Source organism: Sinocyclocheilus grahami, unplaced genomic scaffold (assembly GCF_001515645.1).
Source record: "Sinocyclocheilus grahami isolate Dianchi unplaced genomic scaffold, SAMN03320097.WGS_v1.1 scaffold21.1, whole genome shotgun sequence".
NCBI lineage: Eukaryota > Metazoa > Chordata > Actinopteri > Cypriniformes > Cyprinidae > Sinocyclocheilus > Sinocyclocheilus grahami.
The window spans coordinates 5,272,604-5,292,721 of record NW_015505200.1 but is presented as its reverse complement, the minus strand read 5'-3'; the positions used below and the strand labels follow the sequence as shown (position 1 = coordinate 5,292,721).

The window sequence follows — 20,118 nt, the reverse complement described above, 5'->3', positions numbered from 1 at the left end:
TTCAGTCTGTGTGCATTGAATTTATTTAATACACAAGTTTCACAATTTGAGTTGAATTACTGAAATAAATTTATTTTTCCATGACATTCTAATTTATTGAGATGCACCTGTATGTAAGTCACAAAATGGATGAAAATGGATATTAGCAACATTCTGATACCTCAGTGCTCATGGTCAGTGTCATTTCAACTTAAATTATGCTATGAATTTATTTGAACTAGCATATGTATATCAACATATAAAATAGCTTCTATTGTTTGTCATAAAAAAGCATATAGGCTTAAATTGGTTATTTTAATGTCTAAAGTAACACCAGATGTTCTACCTCTTGCACTGGGTGACTCGTCCACTTTTTAGGCGTTCTTTTAAACAACCGGCTGAAAACAGCAGCTTTCCCCTGATAAATGAAGAAAATTTACATCCTACAAACATTTTCATCATAAAAAGTTAAACTATGAATCGGATATAAATATACACCATTTATAATAAAAGTCAAGCATACCTTCGGGTTATTGTTGCCTGATGGTTGATCATCGAGAGCCGACAGCTCACTCTCAGTTAGCTTGTTCTGGGAAAAGATTATTCTCAGAAACATGCCATTGCTATATTTACTGTATACTTTCTACATATAACTCAATCAGATTCTTCCTTGCAGTCTGCCTATATTCCAAAATGTTATTTATTGTAAAGCAGAGTCAATGCAGATTCAAAACAGTATTCTGAGAAATCAAACCATAACATCAACTCTCAAGTGCATTAAGAGAAAACATATTAACTGACCTTAATTTTGCTGTTCTCTAACAGACCGTCATTATTGCCCATAAGTTCACAATTCTCATCCTAGAGAAAAAAATTGTCAACTAACCATTGCAATTGAAAGCCCAGATATTACGAGAGAGTCTGGTTACATCAAACTAATTACCTTAGCGTGAAAGCTTCCTGTTCCTAAACCCTTAAACATGTACTGTCTCGCCTCAGATGAGTGCTCATCTACGTCTGAACGCCTGTACATTGAATCTGCTTTTTCCTGTAGCACAAGCAAAGGAAAAAACACAACACAAATTGGGAGGTTATTCATATACTGTATGTGGTTGCTAAAAAGTATTTGCATATTTAAGTGTGGTACACAATGACATATAATATTACTCACCTGAATGATTTGTTGTTTTCCTCTGACTTATTGTCACTCTGTCAACTTTCACACCTATGGAAGAATATTCACCATTATATCAATCCTACTTGGAAATCAGTTAATGCAGTTTTTTTTTTAAATGTCATGCTTTAAAATTACCTTGCACATATCTCTTTGTATTTTCTGAAAAGCTAATTTATTTAATAAGCTAATATTTACAATAGTCTAACACTATTTAGAATCATTCTAAAATATTGTACCATAGATTTATTATTATTTTTTACATACAGTCAATATCTTACATTCACACATAAACCTATAAAAAGAGTTTTCTCTCGCTTTGATTTTTTTATGCCATTCCCTAGTTGGTCATTCTCTGGGGTGGACTCTTTCGGGACTCATGTCCATGGATGTTATTCTGTCAGACCAGGCCCACAGAGATTAAAATTAATTATCACAACCAACTCCTTTCACAGGTTATGAAGAAATAGACAATCAGCTCCAGACATGTTTCAGTGGTTCATTAAATAATTCTTGACTTCCTTTAAGTGATTATAGTTCAAATAATATTTTCCATAATCATTTCCATAATAAATACTTATTAAATTATACATAACAAATGCTTAATAAAAGTGTTCTATTATGCTTGATTTATCTGCCCTTTCTATTCATTTAATTGCAGATTAAGTTGCAGATGCTCAACACACAATCATCTTCATTAGTAGTAAGACTAACTTATCTTTCCAGTGTTGATGCCGCTCTCTTTCTTGTTGCGGTCTTTGATCTTGTAATTAGCTGATGATGAATAAAATGCAGTGCATATCTGTAGATTTCATTGACGTGAACCCTGTTAAATTTGTATAGCACGGGAACTGAAGATTTTGTGGAGACACATTTATGTGGCAAAGTGTAAACGGAACCGTTTTAACAAATCAGATAGCTATCGAATCAGAGAAAACACATTAAGTGACCAGGTCTAAACAGGCCCATAGTCAGACGGATCCGGTCCGTATCCAGACCAGATGGTGGACCTGCACCCTGAGACGACCACAACGCAGTCCTGAATGTCAGCGAAGACCACGACAACTTGACAGCCATTGGCACAGATTCTCAGCAAAGGCCACAAGAAACAGACAAGTCCTCTGCACAGACCCATATGGCCAGCAATGAACGTGTCAGACCAGGAGCTGCTAGGACCACAATGCAGTTTTATCATGCTTACAGTCACTTTTAAGCCAGTTGTCCACTACTGGATAAACGGCAGCCCTGCTGGACAGACTACACTTCTCTTCCCACCAAATGCTGGTGTGACGTATCCTGATGTTCAAGCAGGAGGAGCTGGATGAAATATTCTGAATGACAGCAGTCCACAATCAGACTAGTTACGCAGCCTGAAATCATAAACACACCACTGAGCTAAGCTAACTACACCTGGTTTCTCCCAAGTTTTTTTTTTTTATTTCTTTCTCTGTTTCAGTCACGTGGTGGAGTCTGGGTTCCACTGTCACCTCTGAAGTCTAAAAGACACTGACTATTCAGTATTATTATTGATTTGGCTGATCTGACACTACTGCATGATGACAAAACTTGAACTGAATTGAGTTGGATTATGACATCACTGTTTTCTCCAGAGCTGCTTTATTGCCGAATCGACTTTCATAATTTATGCAACATTTTCACTGATATTGAACTTCAAATCAACATCAAGCTGACTCAAAAGTGATTAATGAAACTTTTGTCTGCTGTAGAATTCCTTAAAGCTGAACTGAACTAATTCATTCGTAAACATTAATTTGACAAAGTTAATGAACTGAATCAATACTACTGACTTTTTTTTAGAGCTTAAGTTTTTAAATAAATTAAACAATGTTTTTGGTAGTACAATTTATGGTTGCATTTTATTTTCCTGTAAAACCTATTCAATATATTTAGTCTGCAATTACCTACTTTCTCTTGAGTGTTTCATTGTTATTGGCCAAGGAAAGTTTAGATTTTTTTCAAGTTTTGAATGATTTATTTATATTAATACAGGGAGACTGCGCCTACAGATCCGTTGCAAGTGCCAGTGGACTCTGATACGGACCCGTTTTTTGGATCGGAGCTTGTGGTACCTCAAGATAGGAAGCACAGGATAGGAGTCAGTTTGCTACCTGGGATCCTCACCTCATCATTTAACCACATATCATCTCATTTAGGGGAGGTCTGCTTCCTGCTTCAGCGTTCCTTTTGGAATCATATGCGCTTTTTCATTTCCAACCACAATGCATGTATCATAGAAAACAATATGATGGAAAGTATTTTTATGAAGCATTGCGTAGGCAAGACAGCACAGGCAGGAGTGCACTCTAAAAAACAATCCCAAAGAGTGCCAGGCACTGACATCATTCATGACAAACAACTGCAAACAGTATCATACGCGGCGACAACGCCTCGCGCTCCCGACGCTTCTATTCGTTAAGATGCACTTTGGTGTGCTTACTTTTTATTCTTCCATTTTCAATGTTGAATTCTTTTTCTAAACTGATCGCCCTTTGTTTTTCCAGCGGATTTGTCTAGTCTCGGAGAAAGCGTCTGACCTTGAATGACAAATGGGAGGTCCAGCCAAACACAAGACTCTTCTATACCGAAACTGGGCCGAATAGTTTATTTAATAAACATGCAGAATTGAGAATCGTGACGATATTTCAACGTACTGTTTTGCCTACCTTAGGTTCCCAGAAAAACGGCCTGTCAAAACTTTGTCAAGCTCCACCCGGTAAATCTGTGTTGAGTGAAGACAGAACAGCGGGGCTGTTTAGCAGGGTGTCAGTATGACGACAGCGAGCCACTTCCACTAAACAAATGATATAATACAAGGCTGTTTCTTCAGACACTTTTAGCACAGGTATTGAGTTTTATTATAACAAATGTTACCTTTTTTGTTACATAAGGTAACATTAAAACTGCCTTGAAAACATTTTAGAAAACCCTCATAATATATTTTAAATTCAAAATGAAATAAGCACAATCCATTACCATATTCACTGTATGAAAATGCATTATATCAGTCAGCCATCAAAAATGTTGGCCTTAATGTGGACAGACAGGACCATCAGTGACTGATAAATATTTGGCAATGAGAAATTTGCAAATAATCAAATGTAATAAATAATGAAATAACTAGCATTCATTATCCGTTAAAAAAGGGCTGTCAAACGAAAATAAATCCAAAATAAAGGTTTGTGTTTACATAATATGTGTACTATGTATATTAAACACACATATACATATATATATATATATAAATACACACACGTATATTTTACAAATATTTATATGTATATTTACATATATCATTTATATATTATATAAAAATGTAAATATTTCATATATAAATATTTTTCTTAAATATATACATGCATGTGAGTGTACTTCTATACACATAATAAATATACACAGTACACACACATATATTATGTAAACACAAACTTTTATTTTGGATGCGATTAATCGCAATTAATTATTTTACAGCCCTAGAAAATACACAAAATAACCCCCTCCATTCACTTACCATGGTGGGATAACCGTGTGTTTAGGACCATATAGAACATATATTAGATGTTCAATTATACAATTATACCCTAACAAGCAGTGGAAATAAAGTAATAAAAACAAGTTAAGATCCCAAATTTCCTCTTCTGTCGAATAAGGAAAGCCAGTATAGTTCTATAACCATACAATTTTATATCATCTATTGTGAATGTAATAATAAACTCAGAGGAGTGTTTACAGAGGTTTGTCAAGATGGTTTGTCTTCTTTCAGAGTGGTGGTCAATCGCAACTCATCTCGGATTATGTTAAGTTCCATCAAGCCCTCATGTAGCTGATCTGCCACCTCTCTAATCTTGGCAGCAAATTCTGACTTTGCACCATTTTTCAGTTCATGGGAGTCCTTGGCCACAAAATAGATGTCCATCCCGACAAAAAGCCCCGTCAGAACACCTGTGGATATACTAGCGATCTGCACAGCACGTGCCGCAGTGGTTCCCGCCGCATTGGCTATCTGCATCACACGCATAATTTCATTGGCATTGGTTAGAATAGCTTTGCCCGCCATAGCGCTGTCCTCATAGATATTGTCAAAACAAGGGAAGTCTCGATTGTATGCATTGTTCTTCATCTTATTCAGGTTGAACTTGCGTAGGTTTGTAATGCCTTGCTTGATGAACTTCATGCACTTGTTAAGGTCAGCCATCTTCGCCTGATAGTCTTCCACAATGCGCTCTACCTTTCTGCGATCCAAAGTGTTGTTGACGGTACTGGATATCCCAGCGGATGCAGAGGTAAGACCACCTGCCATGGCAACACCCAGGCCAACTGCAGTGACGATCAGAGAGGTTCCCATTGTGAAAGGTGCTAAGATGAGGCCAGTTATGGTAGCAACACCTCCCACAGCACTGGTGGAGCCACCAGTGATCTGGGCAATCTTGGTTTTCTTGTTGAATCGGTCTAGGCCATCAGCAATGGCATGCAGGTCGATCACATGCTGCCACAGTCCTTCCGCCCGTTCTGAGAAAAGTTTGTTAAACACTCGTATGCCCTTTTGCACCTTTTCAGCTGTTACAGCAAAAGCCCTGAGCAAAAGACAATTGGTCAGTCAAATTCACTTTGTCATGTCACATGCACACAGAATGAATTGGGACTTACTTGGCTTCCTCTTTCTCTGTCATGTTGTCACTTTTGGGCATGTCTTCCCATTCTGATTTGGAAAAAACAAAATGGGAGGAAAATAGCTAAAGATGAAGGACCATCTATCAGAACCTTTTTAAAAATAAATTGCTGTTAACTAGATTAAACTAGTAAGTATTGGGGGGTTGTTTCTAAAAGTGGACAAACATGGCAGGACAAACTCACGCTCCACAGTGTTCCACCAATCCATGAGGCCATCAAGATCCTGTGACAGATGCATTTAGGATAACTACATTTTTTTTTTTTTTTTTTAAAAAACAAAAAAAAGGATCTATATTTATAGAACCAACCTCCTCATCCTCTCTCTGAGTTTCACTTAAACGGAACTCATCCAGCCATTCCATGAGGGACTTCTTGTGGCCTTTAGTCTTAGGGGGGAAAAAAACAAAAACTAATGAGGCCATCAAGATCCTGTGACAGATGCATTTAGGATAACTACATTTTTTTTTTTTTTTTTTTAGAAAACAAAGACAAGGATCTATATTTATAGAACCAACCTCCTCATCCTCTCTCTGAGTTTCACTTAAACGGAACTCATCCAGCCATTCCATGAGGGACTTCTTGTGGCCTTTAGTCTTAGGGGGGAAAAAAACAAAAACTAACAAACCAGAAAGTAGATTGTGTAAAGGGGAACTTGAAGAGAAAATTCCAATGCAGAAACCAACATAAATTGCAGAAGTTGTGAGACAAATAGGAAGGTAGTGTGTTTGAGTGGTTTTGTTTTCATCACAGGTTGCAAAAATTTGCTGTTGCAAGCTGAAATATTTTTTTCCTTGAGTAAAAAAAAAAGAAGTTTAATTTTTAAAATAAAAAATACAAAACTAATAAAAAAAGAGAGAAGCACAGAATGCTTCCTTTAGAGACAACTTCTCTTTTTAATGCTTGCAGACATTTAGAATTCCACTTTTGTGTGCAACTGATTGTTAGGCAAGCCAACGCACGGCTCATTTATTGCCACCTGACCTGTAGCGTAAAACAGTTTATGAAGGCCTCAGTGGGGTTTTTATATTTAGGATACCACATCTCTCAGTTCTCATTCTTTACCTGGTTGAGTCTTGTTTTCAGTGTCACAAGAGTTATTTGAGTTACATGATTAAAAGAACTGCTAGGACATTACAGCACCTCTGCAAGGTCACTGCCACTGTCTTCATTTTGGTTTCCATTCTTCTTCTGTGTTCCTTTGTTCTGAAAAAATAGCACATGCTTCCATTAACTAACAACTGTGAGGATTTTAAAAAAGTAAACATGACTATTTATTTTTTACCTTTGCGGCAACCTGGGGCATAAATGGATTTCTGGGTTTCTTCTTCTGTCCTTTTTGCTGTGAAAATGTCATATGGTTTAAAGCCGTTCAACTGGGATGAAGTCCAGATCACCCGTTTTGGTTCTCTGGAAACTCGTAATGGTAAGGTCATCAGTATTTACTTAAAATGGTAAGATGGGTGCTTACTTTTGGATTTTGCTCTTCTCCAGGTGCCTCAACCACTGCGGCAGGCATCTTTTCTGGGATCTCATTGCTAGCGGCCTGTAACGAGGAGCAGAATGCATATAACCCAAAGCGACACGATCCCATTCATTTCAGTGAAGAGCTGGCAACACGAGCGTCAGCGACTGTTGGCGACCGGATAGGGTGTGTCCAGTGACACGACAAAGTTTAGAATTCTTCAACTTTATGCAAATGAAGAGCGACTTTCGGGAGCGACAGCCAATAGGAAAGAAGACGGTAGAGCTTGTGATCTTTCTCCTCTCAGCTCAGGCAGTAACGGAGAGATGGAGGAGAGGATGTTTGTGTTTTTACCGTAGATAAACATGCGCAATGGAAAAAAAGCAGGCTCTGTTTCTCATTCATTTTTGTTTTTATGTACGGATTTATATTATATTATATTATATATTATATTATATTTAGTCCAATATGTTTCAAGCGGCAACCTTCCAGTCTCTCTCATGAAACCAACACGGAAGTGACCAAAACTGCAATTCATCACCTGGCCGCTAGAGGCTGGCTACAAAAGGGAGTCAGTCCCATAGACTCCCCACGTTAAAATGCCCAATTTTACAGCAGAAAATATGTGTTTACAGCCTGGTGCAAAAAGTGGTTTTGGTCTATATAGCGAATTCTGCCCTTCATGACAACTGTGAGGGGGGTGAATTTTTTATAACTTTAAATTATATTAACCCTTAAAGTTCTGCATAATTAAGGGCGTGGCCACATGAGTGACAGGTGGATTGCCGCTGCTCACCACCATCGAGCTAGGTGGGCGTGGTTTCAGCAACCATCTCCCGCCTCTTTGCCCATTTTCGATTATCCGGGAGTGACGTGCGGTAAAGATGGCGACGGCCTGCTCCGCCCACTTTTGAGCTTCAAAAACGCTCTTCAGAATCCTATGGGTGATGTCACGGACACTACGTCCATGTTTTTATACGGTCTATGATATGTTTGTATTTAGCGGCAAGAAAACCGATTCGTTACTAGGCAGCCAGTAGAGAGAACACCCACTACGACCTCATCGCCTCTGGCGACATGCAGTTGCTGCTAGTGTGCACGCAGCTTTAGCCTATGATTCAGAAATAACTTTAAAATTGTGATTATCTAGCCTGATTCGTTACTAGGCAGCCAGTAGAGAGAACACCCACTACGACCTCATCGCCAGCCTCTGGCGACATGCAGTTGCTGCTAGTGTGCACGCAGCTTTAGCCTATGATTCAGAAATAACTTTAAAATTGTGATTATCTAGCCTATGATCTGTATTGACAAAAAAATACAGAATGCAAAAAATGACAGAATACAAAATGATAAACTAACAGAAGTGCCATTTAAAAAAAAAAACTTTAGTAAACCAGTCACGGTTGCCAGACAAAAAAGCACTATTTGATGCACGCTTCAGACGAGTATTTAAATTGTAGCCTTGCAATTTGCTTTATTATTGAGCTACTTTATTCAACCTCTGCTAGATGATCTTACACAACAATTTGAGTCATATCCCACCCAGCATTCTGATGTGCATGTAGGTACTTGTCTTTTATATTTGGTTACTGCTATTTAGGCTAGGCCAATTAAAAACCAAAACGTATTGCTGAAAAAGCCCAAAGGCATGTTGAAATAACAGCTTCCATACCAAGCTAGACTTGCACAAGATTCCTAGATGAACAGCAGCACCTTAACCAGTTTGTTACAACATGTTTTCAATGAAGCTCAAAGTTTAGGGGTGATGTCTGAATATATAAACCTAATCAAGTGTTAAAGTCTTAAAGAAAAATACATAATAATAATTTTAAAATAAATATAATAATACTATAATTTTCATTATAAAATATTATAAAAAGAATAAAATAAAATAAAATGTACAATATACATTTTAGGTAGTCAATATACATTTTTGTTAGTCAAAGCAACAGCAGTTAAATTTTGTTCACATTATAAACCAGTATAGAGATGAATGGTTGGCTCTCAACATCAACTTGCTCGTCTTTATCTAAACCAGAACCTGTATCCTGGTATAAAAGAGAAAAGTGCATTTTTGACAATAAACATTTGATTAAAATGCCCTTGTCTTTTGAGATTCACTGGATTAAAGGCAGTTCTAACAGCCATCCAAATATGTAAGTAATAAATAGGAGCTTTAATATATGTATTTAGCCGGCAAATCATTTACAAAAATGAGTTGCATTGTTTAAAAAAAAAAAAGTATGCCCACCTGCTTAGATTTTGACTGTTTATCGTCAGGTTTCTCACAGGGTTCCAAGGACTGCTGTGTTTTTTCCATGCCCTGCTGGGGAAGCAGATGCCTTCCTATTACAACATGTTTTATCAGAACTAGTGAAATTACAAAAAATATCAAGTATGTGAAATATTCAGTAAGGTTTAACTAACACACAAAAAACACACAATACATGAAAAAGTGTCAGTTAAGTGAAAGTGAGAAAAACAGAGTATAGACATGCAAAAGGCAGACAAGGTAAGACTTACTTCAGTAGTGGAGTGATCGCCACAGTTGTCATCAGTTTTAGAAAGTTCTGTATCCATTATGAGAATGTCCTAGGAAAGGATCAAGAAAGGAAAAAACAGGAATATTAAAGTCAGACCGAACATCATCACATGCTGAAGATTTGCTTTAAACTGAGAGGTCATCCTAAGACAGAGGAAGAAAAGGCTTGTTGTTGAAAAATGACCATGAAACATTATATGCTGCAGGGCAAAACAGACCACAGAACAGCAACTTCTGCCATTGTATAAGTGTCTACTATGCTCACCAAGGCTGCATTTATTTGACAAATATAGAGTAAAAACAGTAATATTGTGAAACATTTTTACAATTTAAAATGTAATTTATTCCTGTCATGGCAAAGCTGAATTTTCAGCGGCCATCACTCCAGTCCTCAGTGTTACATTGTTCAGAAATTATTCTATATAAATCCAGTTTATTGTGAGATTATAAACCATATTATGCATGCATGTACATGTATGCACTAAACCGCTTTAAGCTGATTCAAGTTGAATTCTGAAACACCTATGTAAATCATGGATATTGAGGACAAATATAGAGGTGACAGCAAGCAATTTGAGAAATGAAGTGTCAGTGTAATTAGTGTAAATGTAATTAGGCTGTTAGTTAGTTAGCTAGTCATGCTGCCTGCCTCAGGCAAGTTTGTCAACAATCTGCTAGAGTCAAGACAAATCACGGGATTTCTGACAAATACACGCATCCATACGACCATGCATAGTTTCCTGAATATGCCAGTGCACATATTAAAGTTTGTAACGTTACAATTTAAATAAACAACACAAAAAATGTAGTCGTTAAAAGTTTGAGCACCAAGACATGCGCTACTTACCGCACACCGCCACTTCCCTGAGAAAAAAAAACAATGGAGCAGGGCGAGAGGAAAAATAAACCTGTGGAATATCTATGAAATGAAAGAAAATTGTGTACTGTAAACTGTTTCCATGGTATTTTCTACTGACACGCAATACTTGTCTAAACAAGTACAACTGTTGTCTTGCAGTCTGAAGTAGCGAAATGTTATTAACGCCGCCCTTTCTTCCCGTGTTTGTTGTGCCTGTAAATCCATGGCCGGCAGTCAGGTGGTGCCAGTCAGGCTTTCTTCACTCACAGACTGCTGGTCAGGGTTATAGTGTGCACAGTAAATATATATATATACAGTTGCAGGGCTCTCAAGTTTTATGAAAAGTTTGGAGTGAAATTACATCTGTTAGGGAAGGAGCCACTCAAATATTTGAAGCAGCGGCCCCACCCAATTCTCACAAGTTTTTGCTAGTCAATTTTACTTATTTTTCATAATTGACCAGCACTAATTGAAATGATAACAATTGGTAAATCTGATAAAAGACAGACAAATTCATCTAAATAATATACTTTTTTTTTTTTATATAGGCCTATTTCAAAAATACAAATGTATCAAAAATAAAAAGAAATTTGGCCCCAAACAAGCCAACTGAACAGCAGTGCTCAATGTACATACTGTCCACATACAGCAGGATCATACAGTAGGATTGGAAAACATGTGTGTGTTTGTGTGAGAGAGAGAGCGGTGTTGGGCGATATGCTCCATAGTCATATTGTCCTATCGTCAGCCTGTGAGATCGCCGATACACGATATTATCATTCTAATTAAAACATTACTCCAAATAAACCAACTCCAGGTTACGGCTAAAAGCAACCTAATGTTAGTGTAATCTATTAACTATACATTATATCAGTTTAGTCAAGTAGCATATGGATGTCGTGTGATAAAATATTTTTAATATTACTGAAATTGTATTTAACATGATGACAATTTAATAGAAACATGGTCAGTTACTAATTATAATGCTTATATTTACTTAAGATATTCAAACAACAGCTACAGAAAAAGAGCGAACATTTACATTATCAAAGAACATCATCATTGACTTCAGTCTAGTGCGAGTTTATGGACTTTTTTTTCATCCCGTTATAATCATTGTAGCTATCTACACTGTATGATGAATAAATCTCTTATACTTACATCGCACATACATCTGCCAAACATACTACTGTTCTTTTTGTTATTGTAGTTTTCAATTCTGGAGTAACAATAAATAAAATTATGTAATGATATTTGTAGAACAGTCCACAGGCTACTTTACTTGGTCGGTGGACATGGTTTCCAAACGAGGTTTCTCCATTCGCAGGTTCTGTCAGCTTAGTCAACAAATTCACGTGTATTGCGCTGCCCACAGGCAAGCTTATACAGCGACAGTATTTACGACACTGGTAACAGACAATTGCGCTTATCAACCATGAGGGAACCGTAAGCAAAAGTTACATGGTGTTGCTTCAAGTTTGCACTGCACCTGTTGGATGGAGCTGAACCTCAGAACCTGAACTCAACTGTCCTGCATATGGTTATGTTCCTGACACTCCTGGACAGTTCAGGCACCGGAACTGTTTTAAAGGTATCGATTTGGCACCGGTATCGAAAAAAAAAAATGATACCCAACCCTAATGAACATATCAGTGCCATCAGAATGACAAGTCTAATTTGTTCACGAGACAGTAAAAATGTTTAGCCACGTTGTAAATATAACACTGTACTCTGTTGATGTAAACTATGACGATCATTGAAAATGCACAAGACTGAACTTTATCCACATACGAACTATGCCAGCAAAAAAAACAAACATACTACTGTTCTTTTTGTTATTGTAGTTTTCAATTCTGGAGTAACAATAAATAAAATTATGTAATGATATTTGTAGAACAGTCCACAGGCTACTTTACTTGGTCGGTGGACATGGTTTCAAAACGAGGTTTCTCCATTCGCAGGTTCTGTCAGCTTAGTCAACAAATTCACGTGTATTGCGCTGCCCACAGGCAAGCTTATACAGCGACAGTATTTACGACACTGGTAACAGACAATTGCGCTTATCAACCATGAGCCCCACACAAAATAAGAATTAATTGTTTTTTCAAATTATACATGTATCAGCTTTAATGTAGAGACCTGCACTCCCGCGGTACTCAACAGGGACCCAACGCAACAAGGTGCGATGCGGGACAACTCTTGATGGGCGAGTGTGGGTGCGGGCGGGAAGAGACTCGTGTGTGTGCGGGATGCGGTAGAATAAAATCTTTTTTTACGGGACTCCCGCAAAATAGAAATGATCTAAACATAAAATGTCTAAAACATATAAATTGTTATTTATCTGTTGCACAAAAGTAAAAAAGAACAACTAATATTAACATTAAAATGATTAACATGTGCAAGCTAGGCAGAGTTTCTATTTATAACGTGTTTAAAGGGTTGTGCAATGTAACCAATCACAGACATAGCTGTTGATTTCTGGAACGCAGTGGCCAATCAGAGGTGATTACGTTAGAATCCACTGAGCAGTGCTGTAATTGCGTACTCACGAATCCTCGTGTAGACATTGTGAAAGATTCATTGTGCATATGTTCATTGTATTATAATAGAGCTTTATGAGATCGCGATGAACTGAGATGTCAGATTTTAGTGATAATAAAGGAAGCGCTGCTCACATTCTGACATGCCAAACCATGCACGCAGCAGCCCAGGCTTGCTTTTCTGTTAAAATAACAGTGGTTTGTGAATGTTGATGCTTAGCCTAAATAACAAATATTTTATCGGAAGCGTTTATGCTGGGATGATGTGGAGCTTAGGAGATGTTACAGAACCATTTAATGTAAATTTCTTCTTACTGAAAAAATCTATATAGATTACTTTTATGTGGGCGGGAGCGGGACAAAACATGAATGTTGCGGGCGGGAGTGGGACCAGATAAGACATTTTTCTGTGGGAGCGGGACAAAATCTTGCGGGAGCGGGACAGAAAAATCCCTCCAGTGCAGGTCTGTACTTTAATGCACTTAAAATTAAGTCAAATGTCAAAATTTTCATGACAAAAGTAGTATTTAAAATGTATCATGGAAGTGGAAAATATGTATTATATTTTATAAATAAATGAGCTTTTTTCCCCACAAAAGCTGTAATTTTTTGTTGTTGTTGTTTGTATGTTGTAAACACCCACACAAACACTGATCAGTACATTAAAACAGGTGTACCGTTCTGCACTGCTGCAGCTGTGATCCAGCTGCTGATCTGTGCCGCCCTCTGGATTGCAGCTTGCCTCTCCCTCTGCTGTTCCTCACTCAGCTTCTTCTGCTGCTGCTGCTCTTCCTCCTTCTCCTGTTGCTGCTGCTGCTCCTCCTGCTGCTGCTCCTCCTCCTGCTGCTGCTCCTCCTCCTGCTGCTCCATAATCTGCATGTCCTCCTCTGTCTCCAAGTCCTCTAGCCGCTTACCCACTGCATCTTCACAAAAGGTTATGAAGTGAGAGCCACTCGGATACAGAGAAAACTGAAAGAGATAATTTCAGATTATTAGTTTTCACTGTCAATTTCAATATCACACGATAATGACAGATTTTTAACTTACAATGAGGCCAAGGTACAGTATGCCCTTTTTCTGTCCCAACAGCCAAAAGCTCTTGTTATCATTCGCCATGACTCCGAATAATCTGCATGTCCTCCTCCTCCATAATCTGCATGTCCTCCTCTGTCTCCAAGTCCTCTAGCCGCTTACCCACTGCATCTTCACAAAAGGTTATGAAGTGAGAGCCACTCGGATACAGAGAAAACTGAAAGAGATCATTTCAGATTATTAGTTTTCACTGTCAATTTCAATATCACACGATAATGACAGATTTTTAACTTACAATGAGGCCAAGGTACAGTATGCCCTTTTTCTGTCCCAACAGCCAAAAGCTCTTGTTATCATTCGCCATGACTCCGAGGGGACGTACCTTGTTTGCCCAGCTACAATAAAACACACGTACTGAACATTCACTTTTTATTACACAGTGAAGGAATATTATTATTCACTATGCACTGTGCCACCTTCCTTGGAAAAATACTTAACAGAGGAGCACAGGACAGTTTTTACATGTATAAAAAAATTTGGTGTTTATTTACGTATAAGCTTCTTTGATGCGGTCATTAGTAGAGATCATATTAATGACTTTTCCATCCATACATACTCCAAACAGACTGCCACAGTAGAACAAAAAGCTCACAGGAAGCTCTACTTTGAATGAAGACACCTTATCAAGCCTGGAACAAAATAAAATAATAACCTATTATTGGCAGATAATAAAAACCTGTTTAAATTTAAAACACTACAAAAAAATCATTTTGAATTTGAGTGAAATGTAAAGTAAATTTAGAACATTATGACAGTATTAAAAATTTTATATTTTGAGATTTGAGATTGAAATTCGTTAAATTATTGAAGATTTTTTAGATTAATTTAAAGTGATCCAAAAAATACAATATTATTATGAAAAAACTAATAATATTATTATGTGTATTTATTAAATAATAATATATATTTTGGCAACATGTTTGCAGAACTTAAAAATGGAAGTGAAAAGGGTTAAAAGTCATTACCCCACAATGCACTTCTTGGAGTCCCGCTCAAGCTTCCAGATACATACAGAGCAGTCGCTGCAACCCACCGCCAGCTCATCATCCAGCATCCCAGTGACTGCATGTAGGACACCATCACTGACCTTCAAACAACACACACAGAGCCATTCACTGACATTTCCAACTGAAAGAGTGAAAAGAGCGCTCACACTGTATATTTACTAACTGAACAACAAATAATAATATCAGTTCCCAACCCAAGATTACCTTCTTCCAGTAAACCACTGAATTCTGATGCCATATCTCTAATCTGCCTGCATCATAACCACACACCATGAGTTCATCAGTACCCAGGAAGCACACAGATCTGACACTGCCCTTCTGGCAGCGAGGAGTTTCTGTGGATGAATGTATATAAAAAAAAAGGTTTTAAGTTATTAATACCAATCAAATGCTAAGTTTGAATGCACTGCTGTAGTTTCACAAAAAATAAATGTTGCGATTTTTGCATCAATTTAGATTCTGCTTTTTTTGACCATTTTGTCTTACCCATTGCTGTGGTGACGTTCCATGACCTGAGGGAACGATCAGCTGAGACAGTGAGAAACTCCGGCAGTCTGGCATCTTTGCTCACTAAAGCTTGGATTTCTGCACTGTGACCATGCAGAGTATTATGATGCTGTACCTATGAAAACAACATTTTTGAGAATAAATTAGGAATTACTGAGAATTATTTTCATTTTACGGCCAATAAAAACAAATGGCAGATATTAAAATTCTATTCTATATTGTCTAAACAAACTAAAAATAAAATACCTTTAAATTTTAGAAATGAACTTAGGCATCACAACATTATAATGTACAGTATGAAAATTGATATTCCTGTTCAAATTTGTTATTAAATTAGTGTTTTTTTAAAGATTAACTTTAAGTGAGCATTTAATGACTGCAAAGATCATCTGGATGTACATAAAAATATGGGAATTATTTAAATGATTAAATGTCGAATATCTATGTAAGCCTTTCTATGAAAGGTAATTAATTATGACTTTATCTCACAATTCAGACTTTTTCCCAATTTTAAGAAAAATGTGTCAAAATTGCAAAATGTAAAATCAGACTTTTGACTGAAGAAGAAAAAAAAAAAGGGGGAAAAAAATCCAAATTATTAGATTAAGTTGCAATTACCTAAAACAAGCTTCCATAAATAACTGACTGACTGATGACCAGTATGGAATCAATATATTATGCATTCCTAGAATTAATCTCTGAGGATTATTTAAAATATCTGATTTTCAATCAATTCTTTTTTTGTTTTCAAAGTATGTCATTAAACATTAAACTATTGATGCAAAGCATTTAGTTGGTTACCTTCAGCGGATGCCAGAGTTTAACAGTTCCATCTTCTGACGCTGAAGCTACCAGCAAGTCTTCCGGTTTAACATTTTTTTCCAGATCTGTGCGCAAAAGAATTGTTTTGCTAAGATTTTTTTTTTCTGTGTAAGCAAGACACATCGATATTTAGATATCAGGCAGCTATTTGTGTGTACATGTGTGTATTAGTCACTGAACCTGGCTGAAAGACGACAGTGCAATGATGGATATGTGACTTGTGGGCCTGAATCCTTGCGATTTCTACACCTGATTCCCACTTCCAAACCATCAGCAGTCCGTCTGTAGAGCCTGCCATTACATGATCCTCCTAAAGACATTAAAAAGTACATAAATATAAACAGGTTCCACTTTGATGTCTTTGCAACATGGCGCAACTGTCTTACCCAACAGCACAATGTGTTCAAAGATGAACTAGAGAGGATTTCTCTCAGCAAACATCCTGTCTGGATATCCCACATCCGCAGTTTACAGTCACTAGAGCAGCTAAGCTGAGGTGAAAGAGAAATTTTGTATCCGGTTACAGACACAGAGTTAGGTGTTCACGAAAGAGCACTTGGTAAATGGCTTTCTCACCACAGCAGATGATGTCCAGGCACATCCCGTAATCCAGTCTCCATGGCAATTGGAAATGGATTGCGAAAGACCTGGAGGAGAAGTGTTTACCTTCCATATCATCAAAGCCTATTGGATGAGATTGTGATGAATTTGAGTGTGACAGAAATTGTGTATTTTCTTCCCTTTCTTCCAGTAATATATGGTGAGTGGAGTGAGTACCTGATCTTTCCCTCCTGACAGCAACTCTTTCCCATTAGGACTGAAGGCAAGGCATGTGACTCCTCCAATGTGACCTCTCAGAATACACATCACTTTAGGGTCAATCCAGGGCTTAGAAGTCAATGTATTCTTCAACCACAGAGCAATAGTGAAGTCATCTAAAACAAAATGACATTTTCAATTTAAAAAATAAAAAATAAAAAAATAAAAATAAAATAAATGTATGGTTTTATATATTTAAAAAAATCTTTAAAATCTTTAAAATCAAACCACTAAAACTCAAATCCATTGTTTTAAAAATGGTAACAATGTACAATATGAAAATAGATATTCACTCTGTGATTTGCTCAGATAAATTACTGTTTTTAAAGATTAACTTCAAGTGAGTGTTTAGCCCAAAGTATACTTCAGCTGTCTTGATTCCGCGATTGTCAGCACACTGTCCAAGTGACATAATTTTTGTTATTAGGAGTGTCCACGGATATCTGTGCGAACGATGCACGTACAACAGTGCAGATGCGAGGTACTGTAAATGTTCAGACAGAGCGAGTCCACTAGGTGGTACTGTGTGCATGCTCACTTTAAAAGCTGTGCAGACACGGTTGTGTGCAAGAAGCTAGAAAAAAAAGAAATATACCTCGGCCTTTAGATGAGGGCAAAGTTAATCTAAATGTAAAAATTGGTTGAAAAGAGTATGCAAAAACTAAATATTTAAATATCCAATGTGGATATTTTGTGTACACTTACCAGACGCAGAAGCCACACAGGTGGAGTTTTGAGCCAGGGAGAGAATAGGTCCCTTCTGTACACCAAAAGATCCCATCAACACAAGGTTTTCCGGATTTTCTCCTTGCCTTTCCCAGACCCTGAGATTGTGGTCCATGCCCCCAGACAGTAGCAGCTCTGTCCCTTTGGCCTCCATCCACATGAGGCAGAGCATGGAGACCTGGAGGTCCTCACTGGACCAAACCTTCTCTCCTACAGCACAAAGCATTTACGGATGAGTTCTGCTCCTGCTCTATAATTACTGATTAAGAAGTAGTTTGAGGATGTGAGCCCTGAGTATATCTTGAAACAGGATGTCATGATGGCATGTTGGATGTAAATGTGTATATACCTGATTTCAAATTGAACATTTTGATACCATTTCCATGGTAACCCACAGCAGCGTATCCACTGGCTACAGCCACACACAGAGCATTAGCTTCATCTTCATTTCCATGTCTGCTGCGCTTTTGCTGTTGCAACGATGGTATCTGCAAATAATAATTATTAATTAACGTCATCCTTAAAGGTGCTCAACTAAAATTATTTGGACTTTCTGAAAGAAATATCAGTCCTTGCAAGGCAGCAAAACAATGTATTGATGTTTCAAGAAAGCTTAAGCTTTGGTTCTGCAAAAATGAAGCAAATCAGAGCGGTCTTTGCAGTTTAAAGTGTGCTATAGTTGGTTTAATAGTATAAGCAGTAAAAATACTAAAATAAATAGCAATTCTAACGTAAGAACATGAAAGTACCTTTTCTTCTCCCAGCACAGCAACAGTTTGCCCAAGACCACCAGACCATACATGAACCTAGACAACAAAAATGTACTCAATCAATACCGAGCGTTTTAGAATGCATGGCAGAGCAACTGAAATGAAGACTGTCAGATCATATTCCTCACCACACTGTCATGTCCAGCACTCATCAAGAGGCTTCCTCCCTGCAGGAAGTTTAGTGACTGCGTGGAGCCACGGTGAGCATGATAACTGCCCACACAAGCAGCTGCTGTCACTGACCAGAGCCTCACTTCTCCTGACAGACAGCCTGAGCACAACATAGAGGAGCAGGGAGAGAAAGACAGACTCCGCACTGAACTCTGATGACCTAACAGAGTCTAAATAGAAGAGAGAGTTGGAGGGAAATTATACGTTTCAGTATATAAGGCATAATAACGTGTCTTTGGAGTCATTCCTCACCATAACGTTTTTCTGTTCAAGCCAGTTCCACAAACGAACGGCTCCATCCCAGCATCCCACTGCCACGAGCTGACCCTCAAGGTCAAAGTTCACACAGTTCAGGGGGGAGGGATTCATGAGAGAGGCCACCTCTGTGCTCTTCTGTGCTGACCACACCTGAGTACGGCCACATAAATGATGAACACTTCAAAACAGCACAACACCACAAGTAGTTTAGGTTTAAAATCAATTTTTTCTTGGTTTTACCTTCAAGTTTAAGTCTAGTGAGACGGTAGCAAAGAGTTTTTTGTCTGGACTGACACCACATCCTGTAATCTTGTTGGAGTGGGCACACATGTGGGCAGTTCTTAAAGCGACAAAGTATTTTTCACAGGTTAGTCATTATTTATTAATTTTTTTAGTAAGTAAATTGTGCATTTGTGTCAGAAATTTTTTTTTTACCTGCAACCACTCGCAACATCCCAGACCTCCACCTGCCCATCAAATGAGGTTGTTGCCAGAAGCTCCTCCCCAAGGAAGATGCATCCGGAAATGCCATCACCACTGCTCATCAATGACTTCACTTGCTGTTTGTAAAAAAATTAATAAAAAAATTCATTAAAAAAGTCAACTGCAATGTCCACTGAGGTATCTTAATGCTGAAAATCATAACAAAATTAATGATTATCTTGGTTAAGAACTGTTACCTGTCCCGTCTCTGTATGCAG

General features: G+C 37.7%; 3 protein-coding genes across 9 annotated transcripts in view; all 3 read right to left on the bottom strand.

Moving 5' to 3' along the window:
* Positions 1-4,344, bottom strand: part of LOC107557749 (uncharacterized) — a 10,816-nt gene extending 6,472 nt beyond the window's left edge. Inside the window, exons 1-7 of one of the 4 annotated variants that reach the window (XM_016241284.1) lie at positions 3,838-4,344; positions 1,868-1,927; positions 1,151-1,204; positions 923-1,027; positions 781-840; positions 503-568; positions 326-397 (exon numbers count right to left, since the gene is read on the bottom strand). In XM_016241284.1, coding sequence (XP_016096770.1) covers positions 326-397; positions 503-568; positions 781-840; positions 923-1,012 — 288 coding nt within the window. In that variant the 5' untranslated portion in view covers positions 1,013-1,027; positions 1,151-1,204; positions 1,868-1,927; positions 3,838-4,344. Of the gene's footprint in view, positions 1-325; positions 398-502; positions 569-780; positions 841-922; positions 1,028-1,150; positions 1,205-1,867; positions 1,928-3,825 lie in introns of all 4 variants that reach the window. The other 3 variants (XM_016241290.1, XM_016241277.1, XM_016241297.1) reach the window with 3 other exon arrangements.
* A 398-nt stretch (positions 4,345-4,742) lies between these two features.
* LOC107557777 (apolipoprotein L6-like) lies at positions 4,743-12,630 on the bottom strand. Of its 4 annotated transcripts, none has more exons than XM_016241332.1 (10): positions 12,622-12,630; positions 9,828-9,896; positions 9,556-9,630; positions 7,311-7,385; positions 7,125-7,181; positions 6,983-7,045; positions 6,358-6,435; positions 6,026-6,065; positions 5,819-5,870; positions 4,743-5,745 (listed from the first exon to the last, which is right to left on the bottom strand). In XM_016241332.1, the coding sequence occupies exons 2-10, from the start codon at positions 9,882-9,884 to the stop codon at positions 4,911-4,913; spliced, it is 1,332 nt and encodes a 443-aa protein (XP_016096818.1). In that variant the 5' UTR covers positions 9,885-9,896; positions 12,622-12,630; the 3' UTR covers positions 4,743-4,910. The 4 variants fall into 4 exon arrangements, with proteins under 4 accessions (XP_016096818.1, XP_016096804.1, XP_016096794.1 ...); XM_016241318.1 differs by lacking the exon at positions 12,622-12,630 and adding an exon at positions 11,988-12,264 and having other exon boundaries at positions 9,556-9,627; XM_016241308.1 differs by lacking the exon at positions 12,622-12,630 and adding an exon at positions 11,988-12,263.
* Positions 12,631-13,899: 1,269 nt separating this feature from the next.
* LOC107558878 (telomerase protein component 1-like) overlaps positions 13,900-20,118 on the bottom strand; it is a 28,501-nt gene continuing 22,282 nt past the window's right edge. The window contains exons 37-54 of the mRNA XM_016242575.1: positions 19,658-19,757; positions 19,412-19,567; positions 19,117-19,329; positions 18,968-19,024; positions 18,568-18,706; positions 18,198-18,428; positions 17,451-17,608; positions 17,250-17,357; positions 17,060-17,164; positions 16,854-16,983; positions 16,653-16,738; positions 15,831-15,966; positions 15,549-15,679; positions 15,303-15,424; positions 14,829-14,966; positions 14,573-14,672; positions 14,406-14,494; positions 13,900-14,098 (exon numbers count right to left, since the gene is read on the bottom strand). Of these exons, the coding sequence (XP_016098061.1) occupies positions 13,900-14,098; positions 14,406-14,494; positions 14,573-14,672; positions 14,829-14,966; positions 15,303-15,424; positions 15,549-15,679; positions 15,831-15,966; positions 16,653-16,738; positions 16,854-16,983; positions 17,060-17,164; positions 17,250-17,357; positions 17,451-17,608; positions 18,198-18,428; positions 18,568-18,706; positions 18,968-19,024; positions 19,117-19,329; positions 19,412-19,567; positions 19,658-19,757 (2,398 nt within the window). The remainder of the gene's footprint in view (positions 14,099-14,405; positions 14,495-14,572; positions 14,673-14,828; positions 14,967-15,302; positions 15,425-15,548; positions 15,680-15,830; positions 15,967-16,652; positions 16,739-16,853; positions 16,984-17,059; positions 17,165-17,249; positions 17,358-17,450; positions 17,609-18,197; positions 18,429-18,567; positions 18,707-18,967; positions 19,025-19,116; positions 19,330-19,411; positions 19,568-19,657; positions 19,758-20,118) is intronic.